Consider the following 19,785-nt stretch of genomic DNA (forward strand, 5'->3'; position numbering starts at 1 on the left):
TCATTTCATCACTTTTTCCTTGAGTTTTATGCACTCTTAGATGTATTTGTTTATCTTTTGCCTTTTATCCTTGTTATTTTTGAGCTTATAAAGTTTGTCACCTTTGCAAGGTATATTTTGACATTAAGAGTAATTATGTCAAGCCACTTGGGAAGCTTTTGGAAGTATTTGAGGATTAAGGTTGCTTTAGAATCACATTATGGTGATTGAAAAAAAAAAGAACAAATAGACTCTAAATCATGGGTGGAACTCCTCATTTGAGCTAGTAAAACAAAATTTTTCAGAGCAAAATGAGTTACGACACACTTTGTCCTGTTGCGGCCCAACTCAAATGGAGGTAAATTTGGCCGAGGCACAAAATGTTTGGGCCGCAGCACAGTTGCTAACAACAAAATGCACAGTAGCACTAAGTCAAAAAATTCTAGGTTTTAAGGCCCTAAACTCAACCTTGGCCCCATCTACAATTATGAGTGGTTTTTGGGAGTATTATGTTGTGCTAGGACTTGCTTCTTGGAGGAGATTAAGCTAGGAGTTGGAGCTTTGAAGAGATTGGGGCTTCTTTCCTGGGTTTTTCCTCTCTATCTTGCTTTGTCTACTCTTATTCCATTTTGTATTGATGTGTGTATATATATTCTCATAGATTTTCTGAGTATATGTGGTTAAATACTTTGATTCTAAGATTATTTTAAACTCTTGTATGGATTAAGTATTCATTTCGCCTTTATATTTGCGATTAATGATATGATTGTGTTGGATTTACTCTGTGCTTAATACTTCTTGTTGATTAGCCACCAATTAGATTGTTGGATTCACTTGATTGATGCTTAGAAGGGCTAGGTTGAGTGTAGAAATTGAGTTTAATTGTGTGAGAACTTGAAATTAATGAGATTTGTAATTAAAATTGGGACTTAATTAATTAAGAGATTAAGCTCAACACCTATTTGGAGACTTGAGAGAGCACTTATATATAGCTAATTTAGTGTCATTGGCTAGCATAACCTATAATTAAGAAGCAAATACAATGAGGATTTAATTGAGTACTTTTAAAATATAAGGGAGATAAATAATCCTAGGTCCCTTTGAATTTTTGGAATTGAAGAATTACTTTTTCTTTTTATTAATTTTTAATTTTATAAATAATTTGCTTTCACTCTTGATATTTGTATTGCTCAAATTAAGCGAAAGTGTAATAATCAATACTTATCTAGATTTTGAAATCAAATCTTTGTGGGAACGATACTTTACTTTCTACTTTATTACTTGTCACTACCCATACACTTGCAGTGTGAATACACGCTATAAATATATAATACAAGATCATATTACTAATGAATAGACATTAATTAATAATCAATGAAAAGTACATGTTAAATACATTAATTAGTAATCAATATCAGTCACCACTGAATCTATAAGTAATACTATTTCTTAAATTCATTAATATTTACTAAGAATATCACATATCCCTTATTTCAATTTATAAAGTTTATAAATTCAATGTGTACCATTGATTAAATACAATTTTACTAACCACAATATATTTAAATGAATACATAATGTACCATTCCTTCAATTCTATTAAACAAAAGAAATGGCAAATTTATTCATCATTTAGTAATAAACAGTATATCACCAAATTAATAAACATATAAAATCTAATTTTGTACAAAACATTTTTATAAACTTTTCATCTCCGGCGCATCTGGATGTGCAGGATCAAACATCACTCTTGTAACTTCTTGAAAATTGCTTATTATGCAATCACCTACATGAAGATATATAGAAAGTCATCAACTGAATATTATGGATATCAGTAGTAAAGATAAAAGCAACAGCCACACAACTACCCTCCACTTTGGGTGTGTTTGGTTGGAGGGGAGGGGAGGGGAGCCCCTCCCCTCATTTGGTTAAAAATTTTGGAGGGGAGGGGAGCTAAAATGTCCCTTCCCCTCCCCTTCCTCCCCCCATTTTGGCTCCCCTCCAAATTGGGGGTTTTTGGAGGGGAGCCAAATTTTTAGACCATTATACCCTTATAGTTTTTTCAATATTCCACTTCTACCCATAAAATATATTATTATAATATTTATTTCAAATAAAAAATATATTATTCTAAGTAAAAAAATAAAAAATAAATACATTATTATAATTAAAAATATATTATAAAACATTATTTAAAAATAAAAAATTATAATATTATAAAATTAATTGTTTTTTATAAATATATTATTTATTAAATATATTTTAAAGCTGGAAAAAAAGATAGCCTAAAGAGAATAAAATTTCATTTTTCTTGGAGCATATAAAATTTATTAATTTGATTATTTTAAATATATTATTATATTAATTAGAATAAAAATTACTGTACCAATTTTTTAATACACATATTAATATGATAAGACTGAAATTTTATTAAATTATATGATTTAAATTAAGATGTAAATTAATTTATATAATATATCAATAAAAAACACAAACTAATATGTAAGGGTAAAATGGTAAATTCATTATTACTATCCCTCTCCTCCCCTCCTTGAACCAAACAAGGGATCATTAAATAACCTCCCCTCCCCTCTTTTTTAATCAAACCAAACAAGGTGAGGATGAAACCCCTCCCTCCCCTCCTCTCCCCTCCCCTCCCCTCAAACCAAACAGACCCTTTGGCTATAGTTGCAAGCTCAATAAGAATGACAACACTATTTCTGGTAGGCTGCAGATTGAATTCATTAAAAATCCACCACGCTGGGCCACCTTGGAAGGAACACTTGATGGAGAACTAACTGCACATTTACCTACTCAGCAAAAAATGCTGCAAATACTCCACAATCTAGAACTACAAAAGTCATCCTACCTCCGACAATGACGAAAGTTGAGGGCATTGATTCGGTCTATGCCATCAGGTACAGTATTAAGATCACCCATTTCCTTGATTTCGCCCACAAAATCTAAGACACATATAACCATCGAGTTGAACCCGAGATTATACAGTAAGCATAACAATAATAAAGGCAAGTAAAAAAATATTACTGTGGGGTCTCCTGTCAGGAATGTCACCCCTCTCCATAAAATGCAGGGTATTTATCTTCGGCTACAGCTTGCTTACTTCAATTGGTGATAATTCATACATGGTATGACTTAATGCCATAACCCTATATCTATCAGGAAAAGAAAAAACTAAAAAGTTAACTGAACTTTAACCCTCTTGAGAACATAAGTATAGTCTTCCTTCAGAGAACACATCATTCTGATCATTACAAAAGCACTTGTAGACTCAGATGTCAGAAGCTTCATCGCCCCCTAAGGTAACTAAATAAACAATGCAACTATAATAGCTAAAAAACTCATCATATAACTCTAAAAGCACAACATATAAATTACCTCCTCATCTACAATAAAAGCGTTGAAACTTCTAAAAGCCCAACCCACGTCCTTGTCAAATTCAATACATATACGCAGCACCCATGCACAAATACATTTTCTTTCCGGCCATTGATCATTGCTGAGAGAGGAAAGACATCTGAAGTATCTATTATTCTCTGAAAAGCACACTCACCCAAGTATTGTGTACAACGTCGAAACTGATGTTTCTAAGAACGGTCTACATATCATACATAAGTAGTTCTACAAATCGAATTCAATATTGAAATCATTTATAATGAAACTGTCTCCTCATGTTCCATAGTGCATGATTCAAAACGTGGGGTGACCAAGATGTACGATAATCAAACAATTATTAAATGATTTATTAAATAGCAAAAGAGATGACGCGTTAAATAAATTTTCCTTGTAGACAACATTAGAAGTTTTCCCAATTCATATAAGTTGATTTAACTCAAATTAAAACATGACCTCATTTATCTCTTCTCTTCTTTGCCGGAAGAACTCATTTATCTCACAATTTTAGAAAAACTCACCCCACAAACAACACACTAATTTTTAAAATAAATTTACAAAATAAATTAGTTTTAATTTGCAAGTTTACTTGGCAGTTACAGGAAAATTAGAAGTCTCATTTTTCAGTTCCTTTTTTATTTTATATTCCCCAAAAGAACCGTAAATAACCGTCACAATTTTGACTAATATTTTATGGGCAGTTAAGAAACTAGTATTCTATAATTTATTTAATTGAAAAAGGAGTGTAGTTTATTTAAAATAATTAAAAATTTTGCACATAAAAAATTTATTTTAAACTTGCCAATACTTTTGGCCAAAAAGAAAAAACTTGCCAATACCAAAATCTCGGCCAAATCAAGGTAAATGGACATATTTCAAAAAAAGATCATCTACATAAATAAGTAAGGAATAACAAGCTTTAATTATATCCCTTGCATATTATTTACACAAAAAAGTAATTAATTAGACATTTATTTCAATCAGCACAAAAAAATAAATTCAAAAAATAATTAGTTCAGAACTAACATAATTACCCCTTAAAAAATTAATAACGTTGATATATTATCAACACACAAAAAAACTCAGAAATCAATTTTTTCAGTTACCAACAACCTCAATCTTGGAAAAACCTAGCCAAATCAAAATATTTATGAACAAAATGTGAGGAAAATATGGATTTCTTAATTTTGAGTGCAGAAAATAATTCAGTAATAAATTTCTTTAGATATTTCCCAAATCCATAGCTGACCCGATATTCTATTATGTGGAGAAAAATGATATATATATATCTCTGTGTGTGTGTGTGATTTCAAAAACTTATATCCTATAGTTTAATTTTTGTCTTTTAACTTTTTACAATATATTATATTATATATTACTTTTTTTTACTTAATTTTTACTTTATTCTATAATTTTATTTCCACTATATCATATAAGAAAATCCAATGCTTTATCATTTATTTATTTAATTTTTACTACATTATATTAGAAAAAACCAATATTTTATCATTTATTTAATTAGGAAAAATGATATATATGAGCTATTAAATAGCAAAAGAGATGACTCGTTAAATAAATTTTCCTTGTAGACAGCATTAGAAGTTTTCCAAATTCATATATGTTGATTTAACTCAAATTCAAAAATGACCTCATTTGTCTTTTTTGGTTTGCCGGAAGATCTCATTTATCTCACAATTTTAGAAAAACTCACCCCACAAACAACACACTAATTTTTAAACTAAATTAGTTTTAATTTGCAAGTTCAGTTGGCAGTTACATGAAAATTAGAAGTCTCATTTTTCAGTTCCGTTTTTATTTTATATTCCCCACAAAAACAATAAATAACTCCCACAATTTTGACTAATATTTTATGGGCAGTTAAGAAACTAATATTCTATAATTTATTTAATTGAAAAAAGGAGTGTGCTTTATTTAAAAATAATTAAAAAAATTTCCCATAAAAAATTTATTTTAAACTTGCCAATATCAAAATCTCAGCCAAACTAAGGTAAACAGCCATATTTCAAAAAAAAAAAAAAAAGGTCATCTACATAAATAACTAAGGAATAACAGGCTTTGATTATATCCCTTGCATATTAATTTACACACAAAAAAGCAATTAGTTAGACATTTATTTCAATCAGCGCAAAAAAATAAATTCAAAAACTAATTAGTTCAGAACTAACATAATTACACAATCAACACACACAAAAACTCAGAAATCAATTTTTTCGGTTACCAACAACCTCAAATTTGGAAAAACCTAGCCAAATCAAAATATTTATGAACAAAATGTGAGGAAAATATGGATTTCTTAATTTTGAGTGCAGAAAATAATTCAGTAATAAATTTCATTAGATATTTCCCAAATTTATGGCTGAGCTGATATTCTATTATGTGGAGAAAAATGACACACACACACACACACACACATATATATATATATATGATTTCAAAAACTTATATCCTATTGTTTAATTTTTTCTTTTTAACTTTTTAGAATAAATTTTATTATATATTACTTATTTTTACTAACATTTTACTTTATTCTATAATTTTATTTCCATTATATCATATAAGAAAAACCAAGGGTTTATCATCTATTTATTTAATTTTTACTAGATTATATTAGAAAAACCAATAGTTTATCATTTATCTAATTAGGAAAAAAAAAGATATATATGAGCTAACAATAACCATCGAATAACATGAAAAAATAATAACAGTAACATAATATTCAGTTAAAAGAAAGGAAAAACACACTATACGGTTTTTTCTTTTTGTTTGGTAGAAGACTGTACGGTTTATTTTAAACTGCCCATCAGCCACAAATTTCGGAAAAGTCAAGCTAAAAATAAAAATTCCAGCAAAATATATGGAGAAACTGATACATGCAGTTAACAAACAAATAATATTTCATACATTATTTAAAAAAGGGAGAATTACATTCAAGTTCCACACAAAAGAAATAATCACTACAAAGTCTCAAATAACAACCTGAGCAGCCTGTAATAACAAGTCTTACAGTGAGAATGACAACCTCTGGAACTTGTTTTTTAATTATTTGGGATCTCATTGTAATTCTCCCTTTAAAAAATGAATAAAAAATTAGGCAAATCGAAATATTTCTGGAAAAGAAAACGTTGTAAAACTGAAATGGGTAGGTAACAAACAAATATAATGATCAATGTATCCGTGCTGCTGGTCAAAAAAAAAAAAAAAAAAGATCAACGTGTCAACTGAACCCACGGGCTACGGTGTCTAGTTACTCTATACATGTGTTCGTATATGCACATATAGCTGCTTGGCTCTCAAGTTTCAGCGGCTTGCTCGCAAAGTTTCAATTTCAAGTGAAGAGTCTGTTCAGTTTCGCTGACATGAGCAACACACCTGACTCTTTAGCGAGCGCCTATGAAGTTGCTGCAGATCTTTACCTCACCCGAGCAAATTATGGGGAGAATGAAGATGATAAAATTTCCAAATTGCAAGAACAATCTGATGTTGCTCTGAAAATCCTTGATTCTCTTCCTCCTGGTAAATTTTCTTTTCCATTCTCTTGTAATACACAGTTTTCTCTTGTTCTGATAAATTCTGTGTATTCGTCTAAAATGGGATCATACGGGGTATTGGGATTGAGAAAATTGAACAAAATTAAAAATGGATGTGAAATGCTATGATGTGATATTTGTGGGGTGAGGGAGGCTGTTAGTTAGTGGGTAATATAGTGGACTGAGGGTGTGGGGTAGAGTGAGGGAAGTAAAGTTTTGGTTCTGTTGATATATTCTCTGATTTAGTGAGTTCAAGAGGAATACTTTTCTTTTTGCTATCATTCTTTTGTCTTGTTTCTTTTGCTGACTAAAATGTATTAGCTTTGTTTATTGAATAATGCAAATTTTGATTTGGGTTTAGTCAAAATATCCAAAATTCATTTCACTGATTTTTTTATTTAAAAAAAAAACCATAAATGATCCCCTTTGCTAGAGGAAAGAAAGTTACCCTTGGAACAAGCAACATTTAAATATCTGAGAGGGAAGATATTGGATATGTGCCCTCACTATAGCAAAGAAGCAGAGGATCACCTATTTCATTCAGTAAGTACAATGAAATTGTTAGTTTTTGCGTCTAGGCGTATACACGGTCATGACCGACTCTCCTATTTCTTTGCACCAGGTCAAGTTAAGCCCACCAGTTGCTGACGCTTGGTTATGTTTAAGTAACTGCTTTTATGAGAGAGGAGATCTACCTGCCGCAAAGGACTGTCTCTGTGTTGCATTAAGCAAGGTTAATGCTGAAATTAAATTCCTAGTACTTGGCCGAAATTGAAGATGATATGTTGTAGAGCCAATTGCATGTTATTTTTGTTTTTTTCCTCTTGTTGATGGATGGAAACTTATTGAATGACAACCATGACTTTAGCCTACCTGATCTTGTTCATACGATGGGATTCTATTATGAGCTTGATAGATTTGAAACTTTTAATATTGATTAATTGTCACCATGGGAGAACAAAATGACCCGGAAAGGTGAACATAGATAAACAAATAAACGAGAGAGATTATTTTTTTTCCCTGAATATATATATTTGAGATTCTTCATTGTAGCTTGAGTAGAAAGCAAAATCAATATTTTAAGTGAGGATGGCAAAATTCTATAGAGTAATGACTTCTTTGGTTCGATGAGGGCCATCTAGTTGAAGTGGAATGCTTGGATTTTCTTGAACAAGCGTTTGTGGTTAAATCTGATACGGCCTATGATTGTTCATAAGGCGTCTCTTTGATGTTCAGTGAGCACATGGATTTCCTCGGGGGGTGGCTTTTGCTTGACTGAATAACAACAATAGAGAGGAGAGACAAAAGAATAATAGAGTCCCTAATGAATAGATAGCACATTGATTCTGTTCTACTATTTACTACCATGTAGTGCTACCAGAATAAAGAATAACAAACACTTGCACCCGATTTTACACTCTAATGATATAAAAAGTACTTTTTTGGCCTCTCCTAATACAAATGCTTAAATATCTTTTTTCGTAGCTGCTATGCCACTTAATAAGTGCTCCAGCTATTTCGGTTTTTCTAGATTGATTGAGATGGTATCTTGATGTAGTAGTTTTCTTCTTGATTTTTTGATATTACCTGTAGAGAAAATTTTGTTACAGAGAAGAAATTTACTGTGATGACTGAATATGTCTATGATTTTAAAATTTCATTTGCACACACACACACACACATATGTTAAAGGCCATAAATTTCCTTTCCAAGTTTCAGTTTTGCATTGCTCTGGTTCAGATTTTGTGAGTTGATTGACTTAATGATAGACACTGGTTGTTCTTTCAGGGTCCTGATAAGAAGATTCTTTGTCAATTATCAATGCTTACTAGAAAAATGTCAGAAGGTAAGGGATTGAATTGTAATATTTATCATTCAATATCTTTTAAGCTGTTCAAATTCCTTGGTAATTGTAAGTTGTAAAGTTGTTAGATTGCATATAGGGTCTTTGTGGACTAGTTACTTTGGTTCTTTTTATAATGCAAGTACTATTTGGATTTCTACGTATTTGTCCCTTCTCAGGTGCTAAGAATGAGGCAGAACTTCTTGAGGAAAGCATTCGACATGCCAAGGAAGCTATTGCTTTGGATGTCAAGGATGGGCATTCTTGGTGTAAGATTTCTTTTACTACTAACATGTATTCAAAGAAAAAACCCTGATTTGGTATCAAGCAAAAAGTGTACTCATTCACCCAAAAATCACCCTGAATATTTGAAGTTCATATCACCTTGTCTTTATTTGAGCTCCATTATATAAGTTATCTCCTCTCAGGGAATGCAAGGAGTCATATATGATCTTGTATGATGTGGGAAAGTTGGCTGTTTACAGAGATGTCAATGACAGAACAAAACATACTAACGAAGATAACAAAATACTTTTATTTCTTTCCCTGGCAGTGATTGAAATAAAACATCATGTTGATGCAGAACAATGCAGAGGAAGGGGAGTGAGGGGAGAGGAGAGCCAAGGGATGGGGAGGCTTTGCTGTCATCTGTCTCTTATGCTGGATTTCCCTCCTCTGTCTTCTCTTTGTGGGTGGGGGAAATTGAGTTGGAATTCTCGACAAGAATAGTTCAAAACGCATTGTTTATTTCATTGAGAAGGAATGTATTATACAAAGGGAGCGAGCCTTAGTAAGTTATAAGTTATGCTTGGTGCAACTAACACCTACTATATAATAAATGAAAGGCCATTTACACTTGTATTCTCACACATCCCTTGAAGTTGGAGTATAAATGTTAATCATGCCCAACTTGTTGCGACCAAGATATTTAACACGAGACACCCAATTGATATCCAGTCCTAACATGCCCTGTGGTGATCAAATTCAGTTTTTATGATGTGAATGAATATTGCACATAAGTGGCCCAATTTCCTTTCTCCTTGTTCACTTTATTATACGCGGCTGTTCCTAAAATAAATGGCAACATTTATATGTTTTGACATCATACTGATCTTCCTGGCAGATAATTTAGGAAATGCATGTTTTACAAGTTTTTTGGTCTCTGGAGCTCGGGATGATAGCAAACTTTTAGATTCTCTAAAAGCATATCTAAATGCTGTGAGTATGCTGAAAACTTAACCATAGTAGTTTGTGTATTTAATAAATTTATCTCCTTTTTTGTTGTTACTTCCATTATAGTTTTTTTAATATATTTTCAGTTTTGTGTGTTTTAATTTGTCAATATGTTGCATCAGTTGACGTAATGCTTGTCTTCTGTTTTATTGAGTCAAAATCAATATCAGACATATATGTTCAGTCCATATTGGCTTGGCTTGGGTTCCATAAGATCCTTATACCCTTATACCAGTGTGTATAAGGGTCTTATATTTAGGACCGGAGGAGTATTATATATGTTTTTCTGTTGGCAGGATAAAAGAACATGCAGACTTTGCCTAAGAAAATCCCCAGAGATTATTATACTGTGTATTACTGCCAGTGAATTGTGGGTTTTTGTTTTAATAACACAGAAGACGTAATGTCTTTTTTGTGTATACCAGGATAAAGATGAAACAATGAAGTCCAATCCACATTTATCCTTTAATAATGCCAAAGTAAGTGCACTTCTCCTCCTCCTCTGTTTGTGCTTTTGTAAGTAACTATATTTTCAATCTTTCCAAAACCTTTATTTGTTCTCTAATGTGGAATTCACGATCATGATGATTAGTTGCTGCAAAGCCTAACATTATGCTATCATTATCGGGCATGGTCTTGTGTCCATTATCTTAGGTTCTAGTTACTTTCACTATCAGTTGATTTTAGTAGAACCTAAACACACAAAAATTGAAATTTCTCACGAGCTTTGTGTTTGATTTGACATCTTTGGTGAGGAAAAGAGCATAGGAAAAATGTTTAACCATGAAAAAGTGTTTTTCAGCTTAAAATTAGGAATATAGTCATTCGGTAATTTACTAACAAAAGACACAAAATAACTTTGTCAAAATCGTTCATACTGTATGCTTTGCGCATCTTCTTTTTTCCATACCAATAGTATTTAGTTATGACTGTGCTTGTAAATTGTTGTCATACATGATTGTTACAGTTATTCAGATATCTAGAGGATTATGAGGGGGCCATCAGTGCATTTGAAGCTGTTATTTCAAAGAACCCAGCTCTGAATGCTGCCACCGAGGTTCAGAATATAGTCAATCTACTTGACAAGCTGGATAATCTGATGAGGGTAAAAAAAAAAAAAATCGCATTGATTGCTATTTTTATTCGATTTGCTTTGGTAATTTGATTTCCTAATATGGAGGATTCATATAATGATAGAAGTTGGTAATTGCACTAATCGTTTATTCTAGTTTATCCCCATTCCTGCTCTCCGCTTCACCAAACAAGAAGTATGAAAGTGAATGATGACAGCCAAGAAATTATTTTTGTAATTTATCTGATATTGGAGTTCTTGTGTTTCATAAAAGATTTATATGCAGCGGGGGCATCTAAGATCTAAGGGAAAGGCAAGATTGGCCTCATCTTTGGCTTCTGTTAGATGTAAGCTACCTTTTGAACTATGCATTTCAGCTCATAGCGTCTTTAAATTTTGTTGCCTCTCCTCACCATTCTGTTTTTCTTGTTTTGAATAATACTCTCTCTCTCTGTCCCTTATTATAAGATCTTTTTTAGTTTGTCTGAACATTTAATGTATTATTACCTATTTTACCCCTAACTTAATACATTTAATATATTCTCTTTCTTCACTTATTTCACTATAACTCTCTCATATCTACCCATTTATATATAGGGGTATATTTGAAAAAAATTGCATCTACTACATATTAATTACTTTTAACTAATTTTAATTGTTTTCTTAAACCGTGCAATTTAGTTAAAAGGATTTTATAATAAGGGACAGAGTAGTATTTGATTAATAAACTCACTGCATTCTCATTCTTCCTGATGAAAGTGAATTCATCATACAAAAGAGCTACATTAGACCTTTTATTGAACGGTTTGAACAGAGCGGTAGCCGTGGACGGGAGGGTATTGAGCTTTGTTATGAATGACGTTGATGTTCCCCTGTAAGTTCTCATATCCTGAGAATTGCCTTCATGTTTGAATTATGTCCAAAGTGCTTTCATGGCTGATGATGTTACCATTTCATTGCATGGTGAACCAGAGGTCTATGCATTATATGCTGATTCTTTTAAGAGTATTGATTTTTATTCTTTTTTTTTTTTGTGTATAGAATTTTTTTCCTATTCAAGCACATTGTGTGCGTTTGTGCATGCGCTAGTGTTGTCATTGAGATAATTCATGTGTGTAACTTGAACCCAAAACTGTAGACAGGGAAATGACTTGTTAAATCAAAAGCAATGGGCCTGTGAAGTAATGCTAGTGGAAGACAAAGCAATGGTTGTGTGGAATAATGAAATTATTAAATCATACTAAAAGGCAAAAATAAATAAATAAAAAATAAATAAAACAAAGAAGCTACAAAAGGTCAAATTGAAACTATAAATCTTGTCTGATCATGATATACACTTCATTTTTTTACCTTGGAGATCTTGCAACTTCAATTCTTTGGAAAGACAATGAACATTGTGTCAATTTGAATTGGGTAAGCAAGTGATTTAAATTTTGAACGTGAAAAACTGCTTAGAAACTGATTTGGGAGCCAATTTTGGCATCCTATGTTACTTGTTTCGTTCTGCAGATACTACTTGCTTCGTGATTCAAATCAAACTTGCTTCGTTCTTACAGTTTATGGTGTGCGTAAGGATGTGGTAAGCATTGGTTTCTGCAGTTTTATCCTACTTTCTTTCTCCTCCTTATGCGATTTAGGCACAGATTTCTTTTTCCTCAACATACATCAAGGACTTTAGGGTAATAAACGAGTGGGATTGGAGTTTAAGCTGAGTCATTTGGATGTTTGTGTGTTTTTAAACTAGTAAGACACACTTAAGTTATCATTATGTACTCAAAATCTGCTTAGAGAAGAATACTGCATTATACTTCTTTTGGAGTACCCAAAGAGGATTTGGTAAGGCTTGAATTTAAAGTTACATGCTTGGTGGTGAAGAGCATAGCCAAAACATGAGAATAAAAGGAGAGGGGAAAGAAAGCAAAAGCATATCTCTTATTGGTATTTTGCTTCAACTTCTTTTTCAGATCAAAGAAGCAGATTGGCTGACCCTGCTTGACCCTAAATTCCGCCATGTTGATTTTTCATGCAAGGGGAAGGTATGCTTTTTTATCCAATTCATGCTCACCTGAATTTATTACAATCTCTTGTTCTTAATATAAGAGTTAGACAAGAGGTTCATTTTAGTCCTAAATATAAGACTTTAATCCACTTGGTCTCTCAAATTTATCATTTTCCCTCCAAAATATCCTTAGTAATTGCACATGTTAAGACTTCCGTTAAAAGAGGTAGTTCCACTACATATAATTAACAAAAAAATATTTTAGGAATGCCAACACATAATTTTTTTATAAATAATTATATTTAATTAATTTTCTTAATAATTTCCTGTTTTTTTAGTCTCCATAGTTCGTATACATTCTAAGTATTTACCTTTGCGTTATGTGTGTATTATCTTACATTAGTGCTACCAATTCAAGTCTATACGTGTGGACTTCCCGGAACAAGTACTTGTGAATGGAAAAGCTGTGACTCCTCAACAGGCTGTTCACTCATCTACATATGCACGACATATATGCACATCATGATGACATTAGTATGAGCTCCATTTCTTTGGTTGTTTGTGTGCAACATGAACTTTTGTGAGGGGATTTTAAATCTTAGGTGAGGAAATTAATGCCAATTACGTTTTCCCAAAATTCACTAATTATAGTGAAATCTCTTGACACTTTGAGTGCTATTTGTTTATGAATCGGAAATAAACAATATGTCTTTTGACCACTAGCCACTGGGGTCATGCTGGCATCGGTGACTTACAAAATCATTTTTTTTTTTTGACCAAAACTTACAAAATCATTTTGAATGGTATAAAGTTGATGATTGATGATTATTAGAGTATTAATATGCTAATTAATAGATACTATAACGCATTTAATTTTCAGCCATTCTCTCTTTTGTAATGATTGTCCATATCAATGACCTTGTCTTAACTCGACCTGGTCCATTTTAAAATGAATTGTGTATTATAAGATTTTTAAGTATGAAGTTAATTGATGATTGATTGGACAAAATGTCTTTTAATTGATTAGTTACAAAATTATTATTCATGTATTTATACTTTTACTCGATTTTTAATTTGGTACATGTTTTTTTTATCTCTTTAATAAATATTAATTTTGTTGAATAAGAAGTAATTAAAATGTCTCTATTTCCTTTCATTCTTTACATCAAAGAAATGCCTTTTATATCAAAATTTTTGGATGAAAATTTGAGTACTGGTTTTTTCTCCCTCAATTCAAGAGTCATCGCCGTATCCGTAACTAGTTCAAAGAGAAAATGGATTACTTTTCGATAACATTTGCCTCAATATTGTTGGGGGAAAAACATGTGCCTCAACATTATGCAGATTATATCTCATAATATGTGAAATTTAATGGGAAGTAGATAATTTGTAAATTAAATGACATTCAGACGATGAGACTCGCACTCAACTTTCATTCATATCAGTTCTAACTAACGTAATATGAATATATGGACTAATGCCTACAATTGATGAAATTGTAAAGACTTAATTAGAAAAAACTACAAAAACATAATTAAAAATCAGATTAAAGTATTAAGGACTAAAGAAGTAATTTTTCCTTAAAAAAATCAGATCTTCTATCTTCTTGGTATCAACTTATGAACAGGAAATGATGGATTGATTCACAGGCCTTGATGCAATAGCACTAGAATTTTCTTCTGTATCTTCCTCATTAATATTCATGGGAACCCACCAAACTCTCAAGCTTTTGTCCATGCTTCCACTATAAAGGAAAAAACCACCGTCACTTGTATTTCTGCTAGATGCCTCCAAACACTTCACTGGCCCTTTATGTCCACTTATTACCCCAATTTTACAAAGCCCGCCATTAGATCCCTCTCTCTTCCAAATTCTTATATTCTTATCTGAAGATCCACTTAACATAATCTTCCCCCTTAAACACATGCACAAAACAGCCATTTCATGTGCTCTTGTTGTGCTTACAAGCTTCCATGATTCATTGAATTGGTTAAGGCAGTGGTTCCTCGGATCGAAGTTGGTTTGAGTGATGAAATCCTCAATTTTCTCCCATTCAATTATAAAACCATTAGAATCCCCTCCATATATACATTTCCCATCTGGAGAAACAACCACACAATTAAAGGTTGAATCTTGACGACCCTTTAAAACCCCTTTTAAACAATGTGAGATCTTCTTCTTCTTGTTCTTCATCTTATTCCCCTCTTTTCTTCCCCAAGCTTTGATTTTTCCATCTGCAGATGCAGAATACACAACCCCTTTACATGCTCCTAAGCCATTAATGGCATCATCATGAGCTTTAATGGATTCCAAACACTTGAAGCTTGATAACTTCCACACCTTGAGCGTCTTGTCCCATGAGCCAGAATAGATCAAACCATTACATACCGTCAAGCAGGAGATACTATCTGAATGCTCAATCCACAGTCGCTTGTGGTGTCTTCTTGTTTGGACGTAGTTACTCTGCTTCATGAATTTCCCCAAATAATCCTTCGTTGTCGGGAGAGTTTCCACAAGCTTGAACACATTCTCTGAGCTCTTAGAAACCTTCCATACTCTGATTTTGCCATCTTGATGAGCCGAGAAGATCTTATTTCCGGCCGTGACGAGGGATTTAACCGACCCATCTCCATGTCCGAACTTGTTGAGAAACTTGAAATCTGGGTTTTGCCATACGATGATGTCCTTGCTCTGAGAGGCACTCAGAATGTAGTCCCCACATAGTGATAAACAAGAAACAGAGGCAATATGTCCAGAAAGAATGGCCAATGGGCGATAAGAGAAGGATTTAGAAATAGGTGTGAAGGGTAGTTGAAGCTTCGTGTGTTGCAGAGAAAAGGGACTGGTTTCTTCAGTTTCGCTGCTGGTACAGCTTGATGATACAGAGAGCAATAATGAAGTAGAAAGTTTGGACTTTGAAACGTGGGAGTTCATTGGATTATTTCAAGTTTGATCAGAGACGAGTTAAAGAAGGAAATAAGGATGCACACGCGTACATACACAGGGGGAGAGACGGGGAGGGGGGGAGAGAGAGAGATTTTGGAAGATGGGAAATACCGAAAGAGTGAAGAGAAGAGAAAGAAGGGTAATTGGTTAGAAGGATATAATGTAGGTGTAACGGCTACCAACAAAATGGAAACTTGTTCTTAGGCTAAACCTATGTATTAGTATTAGCACCTCATACATTTCTTCATCATTATTGTCTTGTCCTTTTAAGGTGTCACTAACATTCCATTAATACTATAGTACTATATTGCTGTCTGCCAATTGCTAATCAAAATTAATTCTGTCCATAAAATGAGAGGCTAGACAACGACTATGTAATACTCTAATTCTCAATAGACTTACTCATTGCTGCTGTGATGCCATGTTAATTTTATATTATTTGACTTTATATTATCGCAGGCAACTTGCTATAAAAGATAGATTGTTTCAAATATAGCACTTTAATTTAATAATTTCTCTATATGGGATAATTAATTTATAGAGATCAAGATAGTTAAGTTAATTATTTATAAAAAAAATATGTGTTATTTTTTTTAAATACTATCTTTAGTTACTTGTATTGGAAACTATCCCATTAAAAAAATTCCTTTAATATTTGTATTAATAGAAATAATTTAAGGAAAACAATTATATAAAATTAACATGAGTAGTATATTTACGGCTATAAAAAAAATCTCTTAACTGACTTTTAGGACTGGATAAAAAAAGGAAAAGAAAATAAATTTAGGATATATGACTGCTCATAATATTAGCTGAGTATTCAAAAATATTTTGAATAGGATTATCTCTAATAATAGAAAAGAAACTTGTAACAAATAAAAGAAACACTGTCTGAGTATATAAGCAATGTAGATCTCAAGTGCCTTGATAAATAGACAAAATGATACGCTGAGCATATAGGCAATTTAGATCTCAAGGTTCTTGATATAAATAGATATTTTGATGCATGTCACAACAACCAAATTTGTTTATGTCTATATGATAATAGATGCAAGGTACCTAGACACAGAGTCCACCTTTCTTGGAAACATGAGCATATATATATGATTATGCCACATATAAATCTCACTTTTTGCCAAATGTTGCAACATTTCTGGAATGCAGAAATATTAAACAGCAAGAAAAGCAGCATGGGAGAGAATGCATGTGAGATTAGTGTTTAATTAATATGATATGGTGCAACATCACTTTTGTTTGTTGTTGGCTCACATGAATCGCATTAATCTCACAAATGTGCTTTCTAACATTTAACTACTCATTATATTTTAATTTATCTATTAATATGTGTTTTTTTATTACTTTTAAAAAGAAACTTTTGATACTTAAGAGAGTAATAAGAAATAAAGGGAAAAAAAACAGAGAATACGTAAAAGGATTTCATGTATACTTATTTGAGAAACACTTCATGATTGATTCTCTAATAGTAAAATTTAACTCAGATTAATTGAAATTTGTATTAATGAGAAATAATAGTCATAATATATAAAACCTTTGAAAACATAATATTCAAAACCTGATTAAATAAAACGTTAAATTGATGTATAGAGGCATAAGAAATCAACAATATAAAGTACTTCAAACTTTCTTCGTGATCACATGAAGAAGTCTCATGTGCAGCTTCTGCTACATGGCACAAGATTAGTGGGTAAACCCTAAGAAACCCTTGATTTGGTGGCCATTTGGTCGGCAAAAAATAATATGAAACTGAAATAAAAGAGAGCTAAGAAACAGGAGCGAAGAAGAAAAGTTTTGGGGAAGTGTGAGATGCACATAAACTAACCTGATTTGGGAGAAGGCAATCTGTTTGTTACTCTAATTTGGTAGAAAGCAGTAATTTAGGTGGGAAAGAAAATTATGAACAATAATAATTTATGATAAAAAAAATATTGGTAAGTTTACTAACTTGTCATATAAAATGTCAGTTAACCAAAACATCCTTATTCACATATATAAGTTGAAACTCCTCATGAAAAGCTAAATTGGCGATCATAAATGTTTAGTGGAGATGATTATTAATTAAGCAATTTTCATGTCTACTTTTTAATTTTTTAAAATATTGGAGGCTAAATTCAAAAAATAATACATCCAATGGCATCGTCGGGAGAAAACACATAAGAAGACTTAGTTAATTGAAGATGATCCTAATTGAACTTCTTCTAAAATTGTCAACTTAATTTATGAAATTGCCAACTTAGTTTTACAGCATTTCTAAGTTGTATATGTGATGGAAAAATTCATCAGTTAGTTAAACTCAACATCTGAAATTTAATTCCAGCTCAGTCTCTCAAATTTCAATCATTTATTCCATTGGTCTCTACACTTTCATAAAATCATCTAATTCCTCAAAAAACTATGTTGTACTAATCAAGTCATAAATGGAGGGATAACCAAAGGATTATATAGTTGAAACTTAATAAAATTTATTTGCACTATGTAACATTTCGTACAATAACACTAGGTTATTATTTGAGTTAAACCTAGACTAAATAATTAATTTTCTCATAGTCTTTTTTGTTAATTTCTTTTGTTAATTGTTCAAATTAAACCCTCAAAATTTCTAATTGACATTTTGAAAATTAAGTCTTAAAGTATCATACTACTTTTTTTATTGGTTCTAAATTGTCATTTATCTATTTTAGGCCATTGCTTGTTCACATGAAATCACATCAATAATCTTGAAAAAATAACAACTAAAGAAATCACATCAATCAGCTCTCGCATCCATAAACATGGCCATTTTCAAATTGCCTAAGAAAGGGAGACACAAACACGTTTTTAGGATTCATTTGTTTATGAGAGGAACACAATGCTCTCTTCGTCACACCTTTATGAAGCCTCTCTAGCTACCTTTCTTTTGATTGAAAGATACTTCTCTACCTTAAATTATATTTAATTAATTGAATGAAAGTGATGGGCTCCAAACATTCAATTAATTTCATTATATTGTAATAATCATTAAAATGGAACATGGCACCTCAGTGATGTGTCAGTCTAGTTATATTTTTCTAGTATTAACTTTTTATAGGTTTGGTAGCATGCAAGTGTCAAACATGCTTCACACATGCTATACTAAAATTATAACGTTTCTGTTCTATATATTTATAACTTATAAATAATAGAATTTTTTATTTTATAAATTTTACTATGTTTTATATATAATATATGATATAAAACCTTTCATATTAAAGCTTGGGTAAAAGTATATTGGATTTAAAGATTTGAATCATTCATAAAACAAGGACACACAAATTAGTTATTATTATTTTTTCTTTATTACATCTATTTAGTATATGGTATTTTAGAGTTAAGTTTAGCATCGCTAGGACTAATTATAGGGATAACATTTTTATTGTATGATTTTTTTTCATATATAAAATTTGAGCCATAAACCTTGTTTAAGAAAAATCAAGTCTCTTCTAACTACCATTTTCTTCTTAATTATTATTTAGGCCTTTCTTGCAGAAAAAAATTATGGAGGGGTAGGTGAGAAATTAAAGAATAATACTAAAGGATCAGTATATAAATTAGGGAAGAGGGAGGGGTTAGTGTTAGTGGACCCTTTGTGTTACACGTACATACATACAACATATATATAATATTAAAAAAATATCTCAAAAAAAATTAACAAGATCCCCAGCATGAATCAGTCCAAAAGTAAAACAAGATTATCAAATATGCCTTATATAATTAAGTT

General features: G+C 31.6%; 2 protein-coding genes across 2 annotated transcripts; one reads left to right on the plus strand and one right to left on the minus strand.

The window, feature by feature from the left end:
* Positions 1–6,767: 6,767 nt before the first annotated feature.
* LOC114741247 (tetratricopeptide repeat protein 5-like) lies at positions 6,768–13,611 on the plus strand. Its single transcript, XM_028929498.1, has 13 exons — positions 6,768–6,924; positions 7,372–7,481; positions 7,561–7,671; positions 8,727–8,784; positions 8,961–9,050; positions 9,905–9,999; positions 10,440–10,493; positions 10,982–11,119; positions 11,361–11,454; positions 11,867–11,960; positions 12,596–12,665; positions 13,051–13,122; positions 13,489–13,611. Exons 1-13 carry the CDS (start codon positions 6,768–6,770, stop codon positions 13,609–13,611), a joined length of 1,266 nt encoding a protein of 421 aa, XP_028785331.1.
* Positions 13,612–14,491: 880 nt separating this feature from the next.
* LOC114741252 (protein JINGUBANG-like) lies at positions 14,492–16,140 on the minus strand. The gene has a single exon (XM_028929505.1). It carries the CDS (start codon positions 16,017–16,019, stop codon positions 14,703–14,705), a length of 1,317 nt encoding a protein of 438 aa, XP_028785338.1. The 5' UTR covers positions 16,020–16,140; the 3' UTR covers positions 14,492–14,702.
* Positions 16,141–19,785: the final 3,645 nt, after the last annotated feature.

The sequence above is a fragment of the Neltuma alba genome, unplaced genomic scaffold, assembly GCF_004799145.2.
Source record: "Neltuma alba isolate B1F8T4 unplaced genomic scaffold, ASM479914v2 tig00003333_pilon, whole genome shotgun sequence".
Taxonomy (NCBI): domain Eukaryota; kingdom Viridiplantae; phylum Streptophyta; class Magnoliopsida; order Fabales; family Fabaceae; genus Neltuma; species Neltuma alba.

Bases quoted from the DNA above. Each gene is read 5' to 3' on its own strand.
- LOC114741252 (XM_028929505.1), bottom strand. From the start codon at position 16,019: ATGAACTCCCACGTTTCAAAGTCCAAACTTTCTACTTCATTATTGCTC.
- LOC114741247 (XM_028929498.1), top strand. From the start codon at position 6,768: ATGAGCAACACACCTGACTCTTTAGCGAGCGCCTATGAAGTTGCTGCA. The intron at 10,000-10,439 runs GTGAGTATGCTG...TGTGTATACCAG, and splicing joins TAAAAGCATATCTAAATGCT to GATAAAGATGAAACAATGAA. The intron at 13,123-13,488 runs GTATGCTTTTTT...ATCTTACATTAG, and splicing joins ATTTTTCATGCAAGGGGAAG to TGCTACCAATTCAAGTCTAT.